The sequence below is a fragment of the Neopelma chrysocephalum genome, unplaced genomic scaffold (genome assembly GCF_003984885.1).
Source record: "Neopelma chrysocephalum unplaced genomic scaffold, ASM398488v2 Primary Assembly neopelma1_130, whole genome shotgun sequence".
Taxonomy (NCBI): Eukaryota; Metazoa; Chordata; class Aves; order Passeriformes; family Pipridae; genus Neopelma; species Neopelma chrysocephalum.
In genome coordinates, this window is record NW_020897792.1 from 276,013 (window position 1) to 292,098 (window position 16,086).

The 16,086-nt window shown below is 51.2% G+C and overlaps 1 protein-coding gene across 4 annotated transcripts in view; it reads right to left on the reverse strand.

The window, feature by feature from the left end:
* HDAC4 (histone deacetylase 4) overlaps positions 1 to 16,086 on the reverse strand; it is a 164,479-nt gene that overhangs the window by 81,647 nt on the left and 66,746 nt on the right. For all 4 annotated transcript variants that reach the window (XM_027698597.1, XM_027698596.1, XM_027698595.1 and 1 more), the window contains exon 3: positions 4,654 to 4,898. In XM_027698597.1, coding sequence (XP_027554398.1) covers positions 4,654 to 4,898 — 245 coding nt within the window. The remainder of the gene's footprint in view (positions 1 to 4,653; positions 4,899 to 16,086) is intronic.

The following is a 16,086-nucleotide window of genomic DNA, read 5'->3' on the forward strand; positions in this document are numbered from 1 at the left end:
TCCCTGGCCTGGGGACATGGGGAAGGTGAACCCAGCACAGCTCCAAGGGATCAGCAGATGACACCAACCCCCTCAGCAGGACTGGAACATGCCCGTTTTTTCCTGTAGAGTGGGAATGAACATGGAGAGGTCTCAAAGAGAAGCTCTAGGCACTGACTGTCAGGGCTACACCAAGAGCAACTAAAAGATGATGTGATTTGGGCCCAATGAGCTGTCACAGAATCATGGAATGAGTTGGAAAGGACCCCTAAAGCCCATCTCATTCCACCCCCTGCCATGGGCAGGGACACCTTCCACTAGCCCAGGTTGCTCTGAGCCCCGTCCAACCTGGCCTTGGACACCTCCAGGAATATCCTGCAGGCCATTCCAAGGGCAGGTGGTTCCACATGGAAGCAAAGAGCAGTTTCTCCCTTCAGGATCCACATGACAACTGTCAAGTTGAGACACCTTTGGGGCAAAAATTCCATTTCTTTACAGCGCAGCAAAAGCTGATGGAAGATTCCCTGAAAGACTTTTACCCTCTGGAACCAAAGGAATGGCCAGAGCTTCACCTCTGAACAAGAGGCCAACACCTCTGATGTGTTACCACCCTCACTCCAAGCAGGAAATCACTGTGTCCATGGAAAGAGAACAATTTCAGGATCGCTTCAGACTGAACATCCTTACAAAGCTCCTTTCCCTCTTGCTGCTTCCATGCCAACTTCCACGGGAAAACTCCTTCTCTGCTGAGGCACATAACATGTTTTCTCAGGTGACAGGAAAACTGGGAGTAGGATTGCATGTCTCCAGGTCAGGATTGCAGGCCCAGAGGCTCAGCTGGGCTGTCCCACCGTGGCCAGGCCACTCTGGTGTGTCCCACGTGTGCTCCTGCCCGCGTGCGTCAGCAGCTCGGAGGAGTTTCCGGGTGTAGCCATAAAACAGCCGGAGCTGGGAAGAGCCCTGCTCCAGGCTGGGACAGAGCACACGAACCACACTCCCCACGACGTCCTTCCCTTCTCCACTGAGCTCACGCCACCTCAGGAGCCTCTGGCCCTGCCAAGGCACCGATCCTGCCCCGCTTCCATTATCCCGCGCCGGCCCCTTGACCAGAAGGCAAACGGAAAAGCTTTCGGCAACTTCCAGCTGATCTTGGCTGGGAATGAGTGACTCAGAAAGGAAAAAATTCCCTGCCATCCCTTCACAACCAAAGGTCAGGCAAAGCTCACGGGGGGACCTGCGGAGAGGCTTTCCATGGCCTTATTCCAGGCTCCCGATTCCGCCCTTGGGTTGGTTCGGGAAGGCAGATTGCAAGGTCATAAATATTGTCACACATCTGCTGAGGCACGTCGGGATGGAAAATCCATCTTGGGAAGTGGCTACAGGGGAGAGGAACCTCTGCTCCCGGTGCTGCCCGGCTCCGGTGCCGTGCTCCGATGTGGAGCCTCGGGAATCTGCAAAGCTGAGCTGGAGCTGGGAGACACCTTCCCTGCTCCGCATGGTGGGGAGTCTGCCAAAGGCTCAGCTTATTTTCCCTAAACACGTCAGGGTTTTCACAGGATCATCACAGGACCACAGAAGGGTTGTGGTTTAAGGTTGGAAGGGACCTTAAAGCCCAACACGGGCAGGGACACCTTCCACCAGCCCAGGCTGCTCCAAGCCCCATCCCACCTCACAGCAAAGAACTTCTTCCCAACATCCCATCAAAACCTGGTCTTTTCTCAGTTTAAAGCCATTCCCCCTCGTCCCGGCTCTCCACGCCCACCTTTCCTCACCATGCAATGAGCCCACTGGGCATTGTAGAGCCCTTCCACAAATATTTTTTCCCTCTCCAAATTCCAGCACCTGGGAGAATTTGGCCCTGCTGTGCCAAGGCCAGAACACAATGTCTGTAAGAGCAAGGACTGGGACAGCCCAGGGAAGGGATCACATGCTCAGCCCATCATCCCACCGGCTTCTCCTCCTGATGGCCAGATGATTATGGAACCCAACCAAGTTCTGGGAAATGCCAAAATTTCAGCTCTCAATAGGAAAAAGTTATCTACTGGAACAGAAAAACAAGCAAGGCATGCCAGCACTTTCCAAGCCAAATTTCACTTACTTGAGAAGACTTTAAGACGTTTCTTACGCTCAGGCTTTGTCTGAGGGGTGGGAAGCAGAGATGTCCCCCCTTCTTCCCATTGAGTCCAACCAGTCCCTCTCTTCCCACCAACATCAGGGCAATAAAAGGAATAAAACAACCCCAAACCACGATTCCTTCTGAATGGAAGACACTGAAGACTCAAAGCTCCCCAAGAGCTCTGCATCTTCATTCAGGACTATTTCTATCCCAAATTCCACAGCTCAAGCCCCAGTGCTTCACTTACAGAGGATAAAATGGGGTTTATTTGCTTTAATATCCCCCCTGCTTCCTTCCTGAGCCCTAAAGGAGCTGGACAGCTCAAAGTCCAAATAAAAAGCTATATATTGTAGTTCTCTGGGCAAAATCATCCCTTCCCTGCACCTACAGCCACTGGAGCGAACACAGGTGCCAGTTTCTGAGACCTAAAAGTCATCTCAGTGTGGGGTGACTTACGGATCCAAAGGCAAGAGGGATGTTTTCCCAAGGAAGATGCATCACAGGAACACTTGGTGTCGGGTTTGGGGGTTCTTTTCTTTGTGAGGTGCCACAGGGTTTATTTCAATAAGGTGCTGTTTGATTTTTAAGGCAATTCCAGTCACACCAAACCACTGGAGATCACTTTGCAGGCCATCCTTTAGTCCAGGCTTAAATCATCCCCATTTTAAGTTTCCCATCCAGACAAGCTTCCACATGAGAGGAAGAAATTCATTACCTCATGGTCTGCATCAAAATGTGGCTCCTCAAAATCATATCCCAGGTCCTTCGTTTGACCTGAATCAAAGCTTTCACATAAGTGAGAGCAAATATATTCCCATTATCAGTGCTTTGAGCTTCTCCATGAACTGGGAACGAGCCTTTCTTATTTTTTAAAGATAAATCATTAAAGGCACACGGAATTGCAAGGAAATAATGGAAATATTTGTCACAGGAGTTCCCTAATCCTTACCCCTCGAGTGCACTGCGTGATCCACAGAGCAGGAATGGTACATGGACAACTGTGCACATAGAAAAATGTGTGAATACAGAATAATTCTATTATTATTCTATTCTATTATTATATGTGTGTGTACACCCAGAGACACACATACTATGCCCCTAGGAGTGCATCTATAAACGTATTTACACCCCAAGCACCTCTGTCCTGACAAGGACCCACTAAGGACAGGGTTTGCTCTTAATCAAACCTCAGACAGGAGCAGCTCTTACAAACCCAAACTCTCTGCCCTGAAAAGTCTGTAAATAACAACACCCCATTAACTTTTAATCCCACCTTCCCCACTCTGACATGCATTTTGTATTAAAATGCAAGTTATATAAGGTTGAATCGAGGCTGCTTTTTAATATTACATTAAGGCTATTTACCATGTGCAGCACTAATCCCCCTTTGCAGGAGGAGCCTATTAGCAATTCCAAAAGCTCCCGTTGCCATAGCAATGGGCCAGCACTGGGAAATATTTATATAATGTCTAATGTTTGCACTGTGCAACAGCCATCTTCCAAACTGGACTTCCAGCTGATCCTGGGCCTGTTCCCTCCCTGTCCCACACAGGGCAAAGCCTAATTCTGGAAAACCTGGGAGTGTGTAGAGCTACCTGCACCCACTGCCCCTGCATTCCCTGTTCCTGCAGGGAATGAGGGCCAGGAATTTGGGCTGCACCTTGTGCTGATGCCAAACATCCAACGAGCAGTTTAGAGAATCATGGAGCATCCAGAGTGGGAAGGGACCTACAAGGATCACCAGTCCAACTCCTGGCCCTGCCCAGGACACCCCAGTAATCCCTCCCTGTTCCTGAGGGTGTTGTCCAAACCCTCCTGGAGCTCTGGCAGCCTTGGGGCCGTGACCAAACCCTGGGGAGCCTGGTCAGTGCCAACCACCCTCTGGGGGAAGAACCTTTTTGTGAGATCCACCAAAACCTCCCCTTGACACAGCTCCAGGCCATTCCCTGGGGTCCTGTCACTGTCCCCACAGGGATCAGTGTCTTTATGTGCCACTCTGCTCCCAGATATGTGACAATAGTTAACAGGGAACCTCCTGGTGGGTTGAATTGTACTGGAACTTCCCGGCTGCTGCATTTTTAGTGTCCAGGGAAGGGAACGGAGCTGGGAAGGGGCTGGAGCAGCAGGAGCAGCTGAGGGAGCTGGGGGGGCTCAGCCTGGAGAAAAGGAGGCTCAGGGGGGACCTTCTGGCTCTGCAACCCCCTGACAGGAGGGGGGAGCCGGGGGGGGGGGTCGGGCTCTGCTCCCAGGGAACAAGGGACAGGAGGAGAGGGAACAGCCTCCAGTTGTGCCAGGGGGGTTTAAACTGGATATTAGGGAAAATTTTTTCACAGAAAGGGTGGTCAGGCCCTGGCACAGCTGCCCAGGGCAGTGGTGGTGTCCCCATCCCTGGAGATGTTCCAAACCCGTGTGGACGTGGCCCGTGGGCAGAGGGTTCAGTGTGGAACTGGCAGCGCCGGGGGAACGGTTGGACCGGCTGACCTTGGAGCTATTTTCCAACCTTCCTAATTCCACAATTCCACGATTCCACCATCCCGAGGCAGGTGCCCGTCACTTACTTTGATGTGCTCGTGCAGCTGGGCCTCGTGCTGCCGGGAGAGCTGCTCGTGCTGCCGCTGGAACTCCGCGATCAGGATCTGCCTCTGGATCTGCTGCTTCTGCTTCAGCGCCAGCAGCTCCTGCTGCAGCTGCTGCTCCCGCAGCGTGGGCTCCGTCACCGGCATGGAGAACTGGTGGTCCAGGCGCAGATCCATCGGCACCGAACTCGGGGCAACTTGCAAGGGCAGTGCTGTGGTCACATCAACTACAACACAAGAGGAGAGGTGAGTGTATGCCCCGTTCCCACAGGGATCTCATTCCCATTGCTGTGTCCAGAACCTTGGACTGAGTCAAGAGCAGCACCGTTAAACTCTGGCGACGAAGCACTGCGGGAATTTAGGGATAGAGAAGTTTTCCTCCTACAAACACGTGTTTGCTAAAAGCAAAGGGTTTCAACACGTGGGTGACCCTTCCTGGCACTGGTTGTGTCTCCAAAACACTCCCTCCTGCTCATCCAGCATCACCTGAAACAGGGAGGATTAAGGTTAACCTGAGACTTCTCAGAGAGGATTCATCCCGACTGATGGCAGATGAGGGGATGGAACAAGAGGCTCTCACTTCAAGAAACCTCTGCAGAACCCCCTGTGTGCTGGGTCAGAAACCCCAGCCAGGCCTGGCTTGGGGGGCACCTCAAACACCGACCAGTGCCACCCCCTGCCATGGGCAGGGACACCTTCCATGATCCCTGGTTGCTCCAACCTGGCCTTGGACACTTCCAGGGATCCAGGGGCAGCCACAGCTTCTCTGTGCTGGGAATTCCATCCCAGACCCTCTCCACCCTCACAGCCAAGAACTCCTTCCCAATATCCCATCTATCCCTGCCCTCTGGCACTGGGAAGCCATTCCCCCTTGTCCTGTCCCTCCATCCCTTGTCCCCAGTCCCTCTCCAGCTCTCCTGGAGCCCCTTTAGGCCCTGCAAGGGGCTCTCAGCTCTCCCTGGAACCTTCTCTTCTCCAGGTGAACCCCCCCAGCTCTCCCAGCCTGGCTCCAGAGCAGAGGGGCTCCAGCCCTGGCAGCATCTCCGTGGCCTCCTCTGGACTTGCTCCAGCAGCTCCACGTCCTTCCTGGAGGCAGCACTGCAGGGGGGTCTCCCCAAAGCCGAGGGGAAGAAGGAAGGGGCTTGTTGTAAAAAAGACACCTCTGACAACCACCTCTGCAGTGACCGAAGTCAGCTGGCTTCTGTTTCAAACAAATATTGCTGTGATGCCATGAATGACTAAAAACTTTCTGAATTCCCCCCCAGATGACAGTCCTGCATTTCCCAGGATTCCTATTTGCCACATTTCCTGCCTCTCTCCCCGGGGCAATCCCTCAATGACTGCTGAGGGCTCTGAATGAACAGCAGCTGCAGGACAACAGCGGCTCATCCTTCAAAAACACGGGGCTCCAACAAAACTGGAAAAAAAAAAAAGGTGGGTTTTTTTTCGTCCCCTCTGTCAGGACATCAGTCCTATCAATACCAGGGAAAGAGTTTTAACAGGGTTTTTCCCAAATGCTACCATGGAGGAGGGCTCCAGGGGCACAGTCTGTGTGCCAGAGTTGAACGTTCCCTCTCCCCGCTCCCGGTTTGTGCCAGGCAGGAGGAGGAGGAGGAGACTTTCTTTTTTTTGATGGAAACATTTTCTGCAAAAGGTCACATTACTGGAACTGTTGCTATTTTTCAACCCACAAGCTCTCCCCTTCACTTCCCTATTGTTTTCCTTCCTGTGGCCTTTTCCCTGTTCCCCTCTCTGCCCCGCAGGGCCAGAGCTGGGACTCCTTCCACAATTCACTGAACCACAGGGATTTTGGGGAGAGCACCTGGAGAGAACCACTCAAACTCACCTCAACAGCATGTTTGAGGTCTCTGTGGAGACTTCAGAGCCCCTTCCAGTGCCTAAAGGGGCTCCAGCAGAGCTGGAGAGGGACTTGGGACAAGGGATGGAGGGACAGGACACAGGGAATGGCTTCCCACTGCCAAAGGGCAGGGAGAGATGGGATATTGGGAAGGAATTCTCCCTTGTGAGGGTGGGGAGGCCCTGGCCCAGGTTGCCCAGAGAAGCTGTGGCTGCCCCTGGATCCCTGGAAGTGTCCAAGCCCAGGTTGGAGCAACCTGGGCTAGTGGAAGGTGTCCCTGCTCATGGCAGGGGGTGGGATGGGATGGGATGGGATGGGATGGGCTTTAAGGTCCCTTCCAACCCAACCCATTCTGGGATTCTGTGTGTTCCTGAGCCCTCCTTGGGAATGCCCAGTGCTTTCCTCGTGGCTGGTACCATGGTCAGCCCCTTCTAATTCCTGCCCACGGAGCATCCCTGTGGAAAGCACCCAGGAAAAACACTCCATCCCTTTTCCCTGCACTTGAGTGGGACCTGACAGCTCCAAACCAACCCTGCAGAGCCACCTCATTCCATGGGCTGTCACTTCCAGAGCTTCTCCTCCGAGAGGAGGCACTTCCCATCAGATCCAGGTTTGCCAGAGCGACAAAGGGATGTCCTGGACTCCTCCAGCTCTGCCATCCCTGTCCCAGCCCTGCATCCATATGGCACCTGTCCCAGCAGCAGAGGGACTGGGGGATACACACTGTGTCCCGGGAAAAGAAGAGGGGCAAGTTTCCACCAAAAATCCCATTACTATGTTGGATGTATACGGAAAACGGGGAGACAGATGGGATCCAGGGGGAAATGATATCCAGGCAAGCACTGGATGAAGACACCAGTGCAAAGCTCTCCTATCACTGCCCCTCTCCCAAATTTACAAGCAAACACCCCAGAGCTCCAAAACTCCCTGAATATCATCCTGAGTGTGATTTAATGCAGCTTTTATACCCTCCAAGGCTCTGGGAGAGCTCCAAACAGTGAATCCTACAGGATCCAACCCAGGGAGTCAGTGCACCAACAGTTGATTCCTCTGGGAATCACAAGACTTTTAAATGCATTGACCATTCCTCTGTCCAGTTGAAGATTCCTGAGGCCTGGCAACAACCTCTCCCACCTTTTATCCACCTGGATTAAGGGGGAGTGTTGCTGACACAGAGGGAGCAGCCACCTGCTCCCAGTCTCCACAGAAATCTGCTCCTCTCCAGTGAAGCTCCTGGAATTTGTCAACACTGTCTATGCCAAATGCAGTTTTCCTGGAAATCCACCTGTGCTTTCCTACCTGCACCTTTATCATCCAAACACTGCGTTTCCTAAAAGCTGAAAATGCATTTTCAACACAGAATCCCAGGATGGTTTGGGTTGGGAAGGACCTTAAAGCCCATCCAGTTCCACCCCCTGCCATGGGCAGGGACACCTTCCACTAGCCCAGGTTGCTCCAACCTGGCCTTGGACACTTCCAGGGATCCAGGGGCAGCCACAGTTTCTCTGGGAATTCCATCCCAGACCCTCTCCACCCTCACAGCCAACAATTCCTTCACAATGTCCCATCTATCCCTGCCCTCTGGCACTGGGAAGCCATTCCCTTTTGTCCTGTCCCTCCATCCCTTGTCCCAAGTCCCTCTCCAGCTCTCCTGGAGCCCCTTTAGGCCCTGGAAGGGGCTCTGAAGTTCTCCCTGGAGCCTTCTCTTCTCCAGGTGAACACCCCCAGCTCTCCCAAGCACCTAAAACCAAATCCAATCTCCAGCAGAAGGAACACCCTTTGTGCCTCGGGATCAATTCCTCCTGCTTTATTCCCTAAAAAGAGCCTTAACTGCTCCATGCTGGTCCTGAGAAAACTCTCCAAACCTCCCATTTTCCATCTGAAGGGACTCATTCCCCCCAAACCGTGGGCAGAGGGTGCAGCTGCAGGGATGGTGACCACAATTCCCATTGAGAGCCTGGGCAGAGCTGCGTCATTCCCGACTTTTTACTATTCCAGGCTCAAAACAAGCCCCTGTTTGCACTGCCAGGAGCTCAGCCACGGAGCCCTCCCGACACAATCCGACCCCCTCTGCCCAATGGACACATCCCCAGGACAAAAAACCCCCTGTGTTCTAAGGAATATTTCATGGAAGGCTCGAAAACTGCTTTTGTAGGTCCTGCCTTGGGAACACACTGAAACAATGGGATTCATGACGTGGGCAAAGGCATAAAGACCATATTCATGGAATGAGAAATGCCAACCCCATGAATTAGGAGACCAGATCATGATCATGAATAATAAACTATCCCATGAGCTCTCCCTGCCTTTTCCTTCCCTGTAGGAACAGAAGAAATTTCATGTTTTAATTTATTTTATTTCTACCCTTGGCATAGAAGGAATATTTTTCCCCCCCATTATTTTGATTCCACAATCACGTTACGATGGTTTTTACACCAAGTTAGAAACACTCTGTTGGTGATTCCCTCCCCAAATAAATCAAACATGGCTCTAACATCAAAGGCTGCCTGGGTGCTGTACCTTAATTAAGACCTCAAGCACCTCAGTCCCCACTGATTGCTGATGGAGATGGGAAATTTGACAGCTTGGCCAGAACATACAGAGTGGAAAAATCCCAAATACAGTGAAATGGGAATAAACTGATCGTCTCCAACCTGACAAAAAGGGTTTAATCACGGAATCCTGGAATGGTTTGGGTTGGAAGGACCTTAAGGCTCATCCCATCCCACCCCCTGCCATGGGCAGGGACACCTTCCACTAGCCCAGGGTGATCCAGGCCCCATCCAACCTGGCCTTGGACACTTCCAGGGATGGAGCACTGTCTGGGAAATCTGTGCCAGGGCCTCACCACCCTCCCAGGGAAGAGTTCCTTCCCAATATCCCATCTCTCCCTGCCCTCTGGCAGTGGGAAGCCATTCCCCCTTGTCCTCTCCCTCCATCCCTTGTCCCAAGTCCCTCTCCAGCTCTGCTGGAGCCTCCTGGAAGGGGGTCTCCCTGGAGCCTTCCCTTTTCCAGCTGGACACTCCCAGCTCTCCCAGCCTGGCTCCAGAGGAGAAATTAAAAACATTTCCCATAAAGGCTGGAGATAAAGATGTTACCAGAGAACTCATATGGGGAGTTTCTTCCACGCTTCCACTTCTCCAAGAGTTCTGAGCCCTCTGGAAGGGATAAGGGGAAGGTGGAACTAAACCTCTGAATACACATTTCAATAGAATTAACAGGAATAACTGAATTTTCCTCCCCTTCTCTGATACAGCCTTTTCATGCTGGTCTTTAAAGGATGAAAATATAGGATTGAGTCCTCAGAACACACTAAAATGTAACAAAAAAGTGAAACCAAAAATTCAGTATGAGCCAGACACGGGCTGCTTCAACTGAACATTTAAATGCCAATCTTTTTACTTCAACTTGAGCTGAATTTTAAAAATATTTAAAAATTACTTCAAAATTATTTCAAAATTTTACAAATATTCACAGAATGGTTTGGGTTGGAAGGGACCTTAAGGACCATCTCATTCTACTCCCCCTGCCAAGGGCAGGGACACTTTCACTAAACCTCAACCTGGATTTTTTAAAATCAAAATCTGTTGCCAAAATTTTTTTTTTTCCTTCTCTATCTCTCTCTTTTTTTTTTTTTAATTGAAATTTAAGCAGCACAGAAAAACTGCCTCTCCCATTTAAAATCCAACCTCACCTTCAAAGGGAAAGAGCAGGAAACACTTTCCCTGAGCCCTCCCTCCCTCCGGCTCAGAGCGAGTCCCGCTGGACACACACAGCTCCTTCCCAGCTCCTCTTCCCTCAGCAATTCCCTTTGGAACAGGGGGAGATCATACCAACTTCCCCAAACCTGCTGCAAAACCCTGGGGATGAGACTCTGGTCAAGGCTGGAGGTGGAAATCGCTCCCCTGGCAGCTCCAAGAGGATATAAAGGACAGACACACCAGGAAATGCTCCCAAAATCCCAAGAAAAGAGCATTCCAGTTCCTGCAGTAACTCTCCAGTGCCTGGTGCCTTCCCAAATCCCACCAGGGAGGGGACTCTCCCCAGCCAGGGCTTTCCACAATCCATGGATTCAGCTTCTCCCTCCTCTCCAGACCGAGGCTTTATTCCCAGCTAATGAGCTCCCTTTCCAATTCCTGGTGTTCCAGCGGTGCCCTCAGGCCATACTCTGCTAACAGAGCCTTGGAGCACCGACCAAAAATAAATCTAAAGCCAGAGGATGTGCTCAGGATCCCAAACTCTTGGATGTTTCACTGGAATCAGCCCCATCCCGCCCCGCTGGACCCCCCCAGCAGGATGCAGAGGAATGTCCATGGATCTCCCCCTCCAAGGATTATTTTCAGCTTTTTCATCCCTGGGCAGAAGCAAAAACCTCATGTGTTTATTCCCTGACTTTATTCCTGAGGGCTGTCCTTGAAGTCCAGCAACAGCTTGGGGTTTTTAAAAAATTCCCTGTATTTTGAGAAACCTTTAAATAGCGAGTTGCTGCCACCAGGAATGACTTTGGCATGTTGGGAGCATGGAATTCAAAGTCACGGAACACGGTTCCTATAACCCATCACCTTGATTTTCCTTGGAATCAGCCTGGAAAAGGAGGCAAGCAGCTCCAGCTCAGGGAGCATCTGAGGTGGTTTATTCTGGAAGGAGGATTTGTGCCAGTGGAGTGGCACTAAATTTTTGGGAATTAAACCAATCCTCCCCCAGCAGTGGGAGGCATTGCGATCCGGAATGTCGGCCGGGCAGCCCCGGGATCCTTTTCCAGAGGGGCTCCCACTTCCCAAAATGCCAAAACTCCCCGAAACACTGAGAGACAGTGAGATCAGAGCTATAAATAGCACCGAGCTACTGCAGGATCCGACTGCAGTGCCAGGAGAAAAGCAGGGATTTTGTGTGGAAAGCGGAACGAAGCTGCCGAGCTGGTTTTATCCACAGTGTGGGAGATGCCCCAAATATAAGGAGAAATTAATAGGGGAGAGGTAAAATCCCACATTCCCATCGCTATTCAGCTCATTCCCTAGGCAGGACTGGACTAGAGGAGCCCCTAAACCGGTCCAGGAGCAGGGGGTGGGAGCAGCCCCCAGGACCAATATTCCCTATGGCACATCCCAAGCATCCCGTGGGGCAGGATGAAGGCACAGGCTCCTCCCTGGATCTGTGCCAGGGCAAACTGAGGGACCAGCCCAGAATCAGGGAATGCTTTGGGTTGGAAGGGACCTTACAGATCATCCAGTTCCGGGTGGGACAGCAGGGAGAAACAGTTTCTCCTCTACTGAATCCTCACCTTTACTACCCCATTTTCCAGGAGCAGATCCCAGAGAGGGCGTTTTGGGCTGGAATTACTCAACAGGCTTAAGCATCACAGCCCAGATAATCCAAAGGACAACGAGCTGGAGAAGTGGGAGCACGATTTGCCCCGGGAGGTGATTCCTCACTCCGGGGACAGACAACTGATCCATAAGGAAAACCAGGCTGCGGCAGCACCGGAGCCATCCCCTCAAAGGCAGGTCAGTCCCCGGGAATTCTTGGATAGCGTGGGTGACCTCAAAGACAGCCTGGATCCTTTGTGGGAGCACAAACAGCAGCTGAGGTTTCCTACGAGCTCCACACAGGCTGCACTTCAAGCAAGGGCTGGAGTCATTCCCCGCTCCCGGAATATTTCCTGCCCCATGAATGGGAACCGAAATGAATCATCCCCTCAGCCATGGAAACACGTCGTGAGGCGCCGCTCCGGAGGCAACAGATGGAGCTCGAAATATCACTCACTCATTCATCACCGAGAAACTTTTTGCTGATTACTACCCAGACCTGAAGACATAATAAGATTCTGGATTTCTAAATCTGGCTTTTTTTGGAGCCTAATTCCTTCCCTGGAAAGATCTCATTAGCATGTATTAGAAACCCGCACACAGATCTTATTCCTGACGATAAGGAAGCCGAAACTCGAGGAGCAGAACTGTCTCCATCTTAAGATTTAAAGCATTAAAAAAATGTCTCTTCACCAGAAGAAAAAGAAAACCCACCAAACTACCTCCACAACAGATAGAAAGCAACCTTTTCCGGTGTTTTCACGGGATACCAGAATGGTTTTGCTTGGAAGGGATCTCGTTCCAACCCCTTTTGCCTCAGAGCAGGATATCAGAGTTCGGATAGACTTTCACGGATAAATATCTGGATCTTCCCTTTGTGGGAAGAGGAAGAGTTCAAGGGCAGGAACAAACCCTCGATGGCGCAGACGGCTCCAAACAGAGATGTCTCCAAGAGATGAGCCTGTGCAGGATCAGGGAAGCTCCAAAGGGAGACACTCCAGTTCCACCACCTCCTTTTCAACCATCACCCCGCTCTGCCTCCTTGTTTTCATCAGTGACATCTCTAACAAATGAGTGTCTTGGATGGTGTCAGAGCTTTCACTGAAATTAAGGATAATGGAATCAAAAGAGTTGGTTTGGACTGTTTCTTACTTCAGACTTCACCCAACTGTGGGAAGCCTTTGCTTCCATGGTTTCCTTGCTTGCTGGGGGTAGGCAACCCAAACCCACAAGTTTCCCCAGAAAAAAGCGTCTAAATAAACAACAAACAGCAGAAAACCACAAAAATAAATGTATATCTCTTCTTAAAATGTTCAGGGGGCCCAGAGAAGCTGTGGCTGCCCCATCCCTGCAAGTGTCCAAGGCCAGGTTGGAGCAACCCAGTCTAGTGGAAGGTGTCCCCGCCATGGAACTGGTTGAGCTTTAAGGTCCCTTCCAACCCAAACCAATCTGGGATTCTGGGATTCCTGGGAATGTAATTTCCCCTGTCTCCTTGTTTCAAGCTTTATCCAACAATTGAACCTCTTTGATCCATCGGGCCAGGGAACTCCCCACCTTCCCAGATCCCCAGGAGAAAGGGGTGGGCTGAAGGAAGCCCAGCTGCACTTCTGAAGAGCCAAACCCACGTGGATTTCCCAGAGGCTTTGCTCTCACCTCACTCTGAACCTCCTCCAAGGGAAAATGATGCTTTAGAGGAGAGAATTAAATATGGGGGAGATGGAGCAGGAGCCAGAAAGTCTCATCCTGAGATTATAGATGGAAAACTCCCCACGAGGAAAAGGAAATCCACCTGGCTAGGCAGGCAAAGGGGAGTTTGAGGGACTTTCCTCCTGGTCCTCTGGAGGAAGAAAAGCCACAGCAGGAGTGGCAGGAGTTAAACAGTGGAATTCCAGGAGCCATCACATCTCCTGCTCGCTCGGATGCTCCGAGGAAGGATTGTTTTCCCATTATAGCTCCTGTCAGAGCCCAGCGGTGCCGCTCCCGTAGCCAGAGGGATCCAGGGGCAGAGCGGGCAGGATGATGTGATGGGAGCTGAAGGGCAGGTGGGGACGGTGCCAGCTGGGAACCAGCCAGTTTGACAGAGTGGGAGGGGGAGGGAGAAAAGCAGTTATGGCCACAGGGAAGTGCTGTTGGCTTCCCAAAGCCATGGAGAGGGAATGGGAGAGCAAAGGCACCTCTCTGGTGCTGGGAAGGAAGGCCAAAACCCAGTCCTTGTCCTCCTGCTTGGGAGGGAAAGGGATTGCTGTCATTAAAAGCAGGAGCACGAGCGTTGCCAGAGGTCTGGGCACCGTGAGGCAAAGAGGGGACGGATGGAACACACTCTGGGATCGGCAGCTGGTGATCCCGTGGGAATGGGAGCTCTCACAAACCACTCAAGATCCAGTGGACCAATTTATTCAGGAATTAGGCCACGGTACGTTAATTCTTTAAGATCACAGAATTCCTGAATGGGTTGGGTTGGAAGGGACAGGACACAGGGAATGGCTTCCCACTGCCAGAGGGCAGGGAGAGATGGGATATTGGGAAGGAATTGTTGGCTGTGAGGGTGGGGAGGCCCTGGCACAGGTTGCCCAGAGAAGCTGTGGCTGCCCCTGGATCCCTGGAAGTGTCCAAGGCCAAGTTGGACAGGGCTTGTAGCAACCTGGGCTAGTGGAAGATGTTCCTGACCATGGCAGGGGGTGGAATGGGATGATCCGTAAGGTCCCTCCCATTCCAGACCATTCCAGGATTCCACAATTCTATGAAAACTGTTTTCCAACCCCTTTTAAACTTTTCCTCTTATGGAAAAACCAGTGCAGCAATAAACCCCTCTCTGAATGAACAGAGTCTTTAAAAAGACCAACTTCATTTTGTTCCTACAAGCTTCTAGACTTAAAACTTCTAATTCCTTTCCTTAAAGGCTGTAGGTTGGGTGCTCACCCACTGTGGCTGTTGAGCAGCTTCCCAAGCTCCCTGTTGAGCAGGATTTCAGGAGGCAGGGGAGGGCTGGGAATGCCATCCCTGCTCGCCTGTCCTCGGACACCCGGTGGCAATTCAAAGGTCCCTGACATTGAGAACAGCGTATGAATTTAGCAAAACACTGTTCATAAAAGGTTAATCAAGCACTGAAAATCATCATCTCCCACCAACCCCAAGGAAGAGCAATGACCGTGGCATTCCTGTGCCCCTCCAGGGCTCTGGAGAGAAAATGGAAAAGGACAGCGTTCCCTTTTCCAAACGAGGGTGGAGGAATGGGAGTGAACACCCACATAAGCTCCCGCTTCCCGTCTTATTCTCCTCATCAAACCTCTCTGTGACACCCATAACTCTCAAAACCCTTGGGTGCTTACCCAGAGAAAAGCAGGAAATTGGACTGCAGCCTGATCCTTCCCCAGAAAGAAACAGGATGTGGAGAGAAGCCCGAAGGTGAGAGACATAAAATATCTATATAAAGCTGGAGATCCTGTATGGACCTAAAATAACCATGACTCACTTTTCAGAGCACTTGAGAAAGAGAAAAGACTTGGGAAAGAAGCTGAAGAGGGTTCAGGGATTCAGCCAACCAAGGGCACGGTGGACAAAAGGCTTTCAGAAGGTTGGAAGAAAGAGATAAAAAGGACATCCAGGCAACTGAGGAACAGCCACAGGAGGTGAGCTGAGGAGAAGGGCTTTTAAAAGCAAGTTTAAGAATGTTCAATTGGATTCAGCAGTATCTGGAGACAAACAGAGATGGAAATGGCTCATCCACTGCCTCCCTGAAACGCTGCACATGCTCGTCATTGTCAAGGATGGAAATGGGACATTCGGTTCTTGCAGTCATGTCAACATTCCTGGGCAAAAACCTGCTTCAAGGAGGTGTCCAAACACACAGACAATCCCTACTAAAACCTTCTTTAGATAGGATTCCTGTCGGACACCAATACACAGTTCATCCCTTCTCCATCAAGCAAATCATGCTTTACATTGACTGTATTTTTAGGCCACTTTCATGAAGCCCTGTGTGATCTTTAGAGGTCTTTTCCAGCCTTAATGATTCCGTGATTCTGTTCTATGTAAGGACGGATCCATGAGGGACTATTAACAAAAGCCACTGTCTGCACATCGAGAGAGTAGCATGTTACTTAGAAAGGAAGTTGTTGGATCATATTTTCGGAGGAAAATGATACAAACAACCCAAACCAGCACTGTTTGCCACAGACTGAGGCGTTCAGATGAACAGAGGCAGTTTTAGAGCTCAACTTAATTTCCAGACAGAACAGAACTGGATAGACC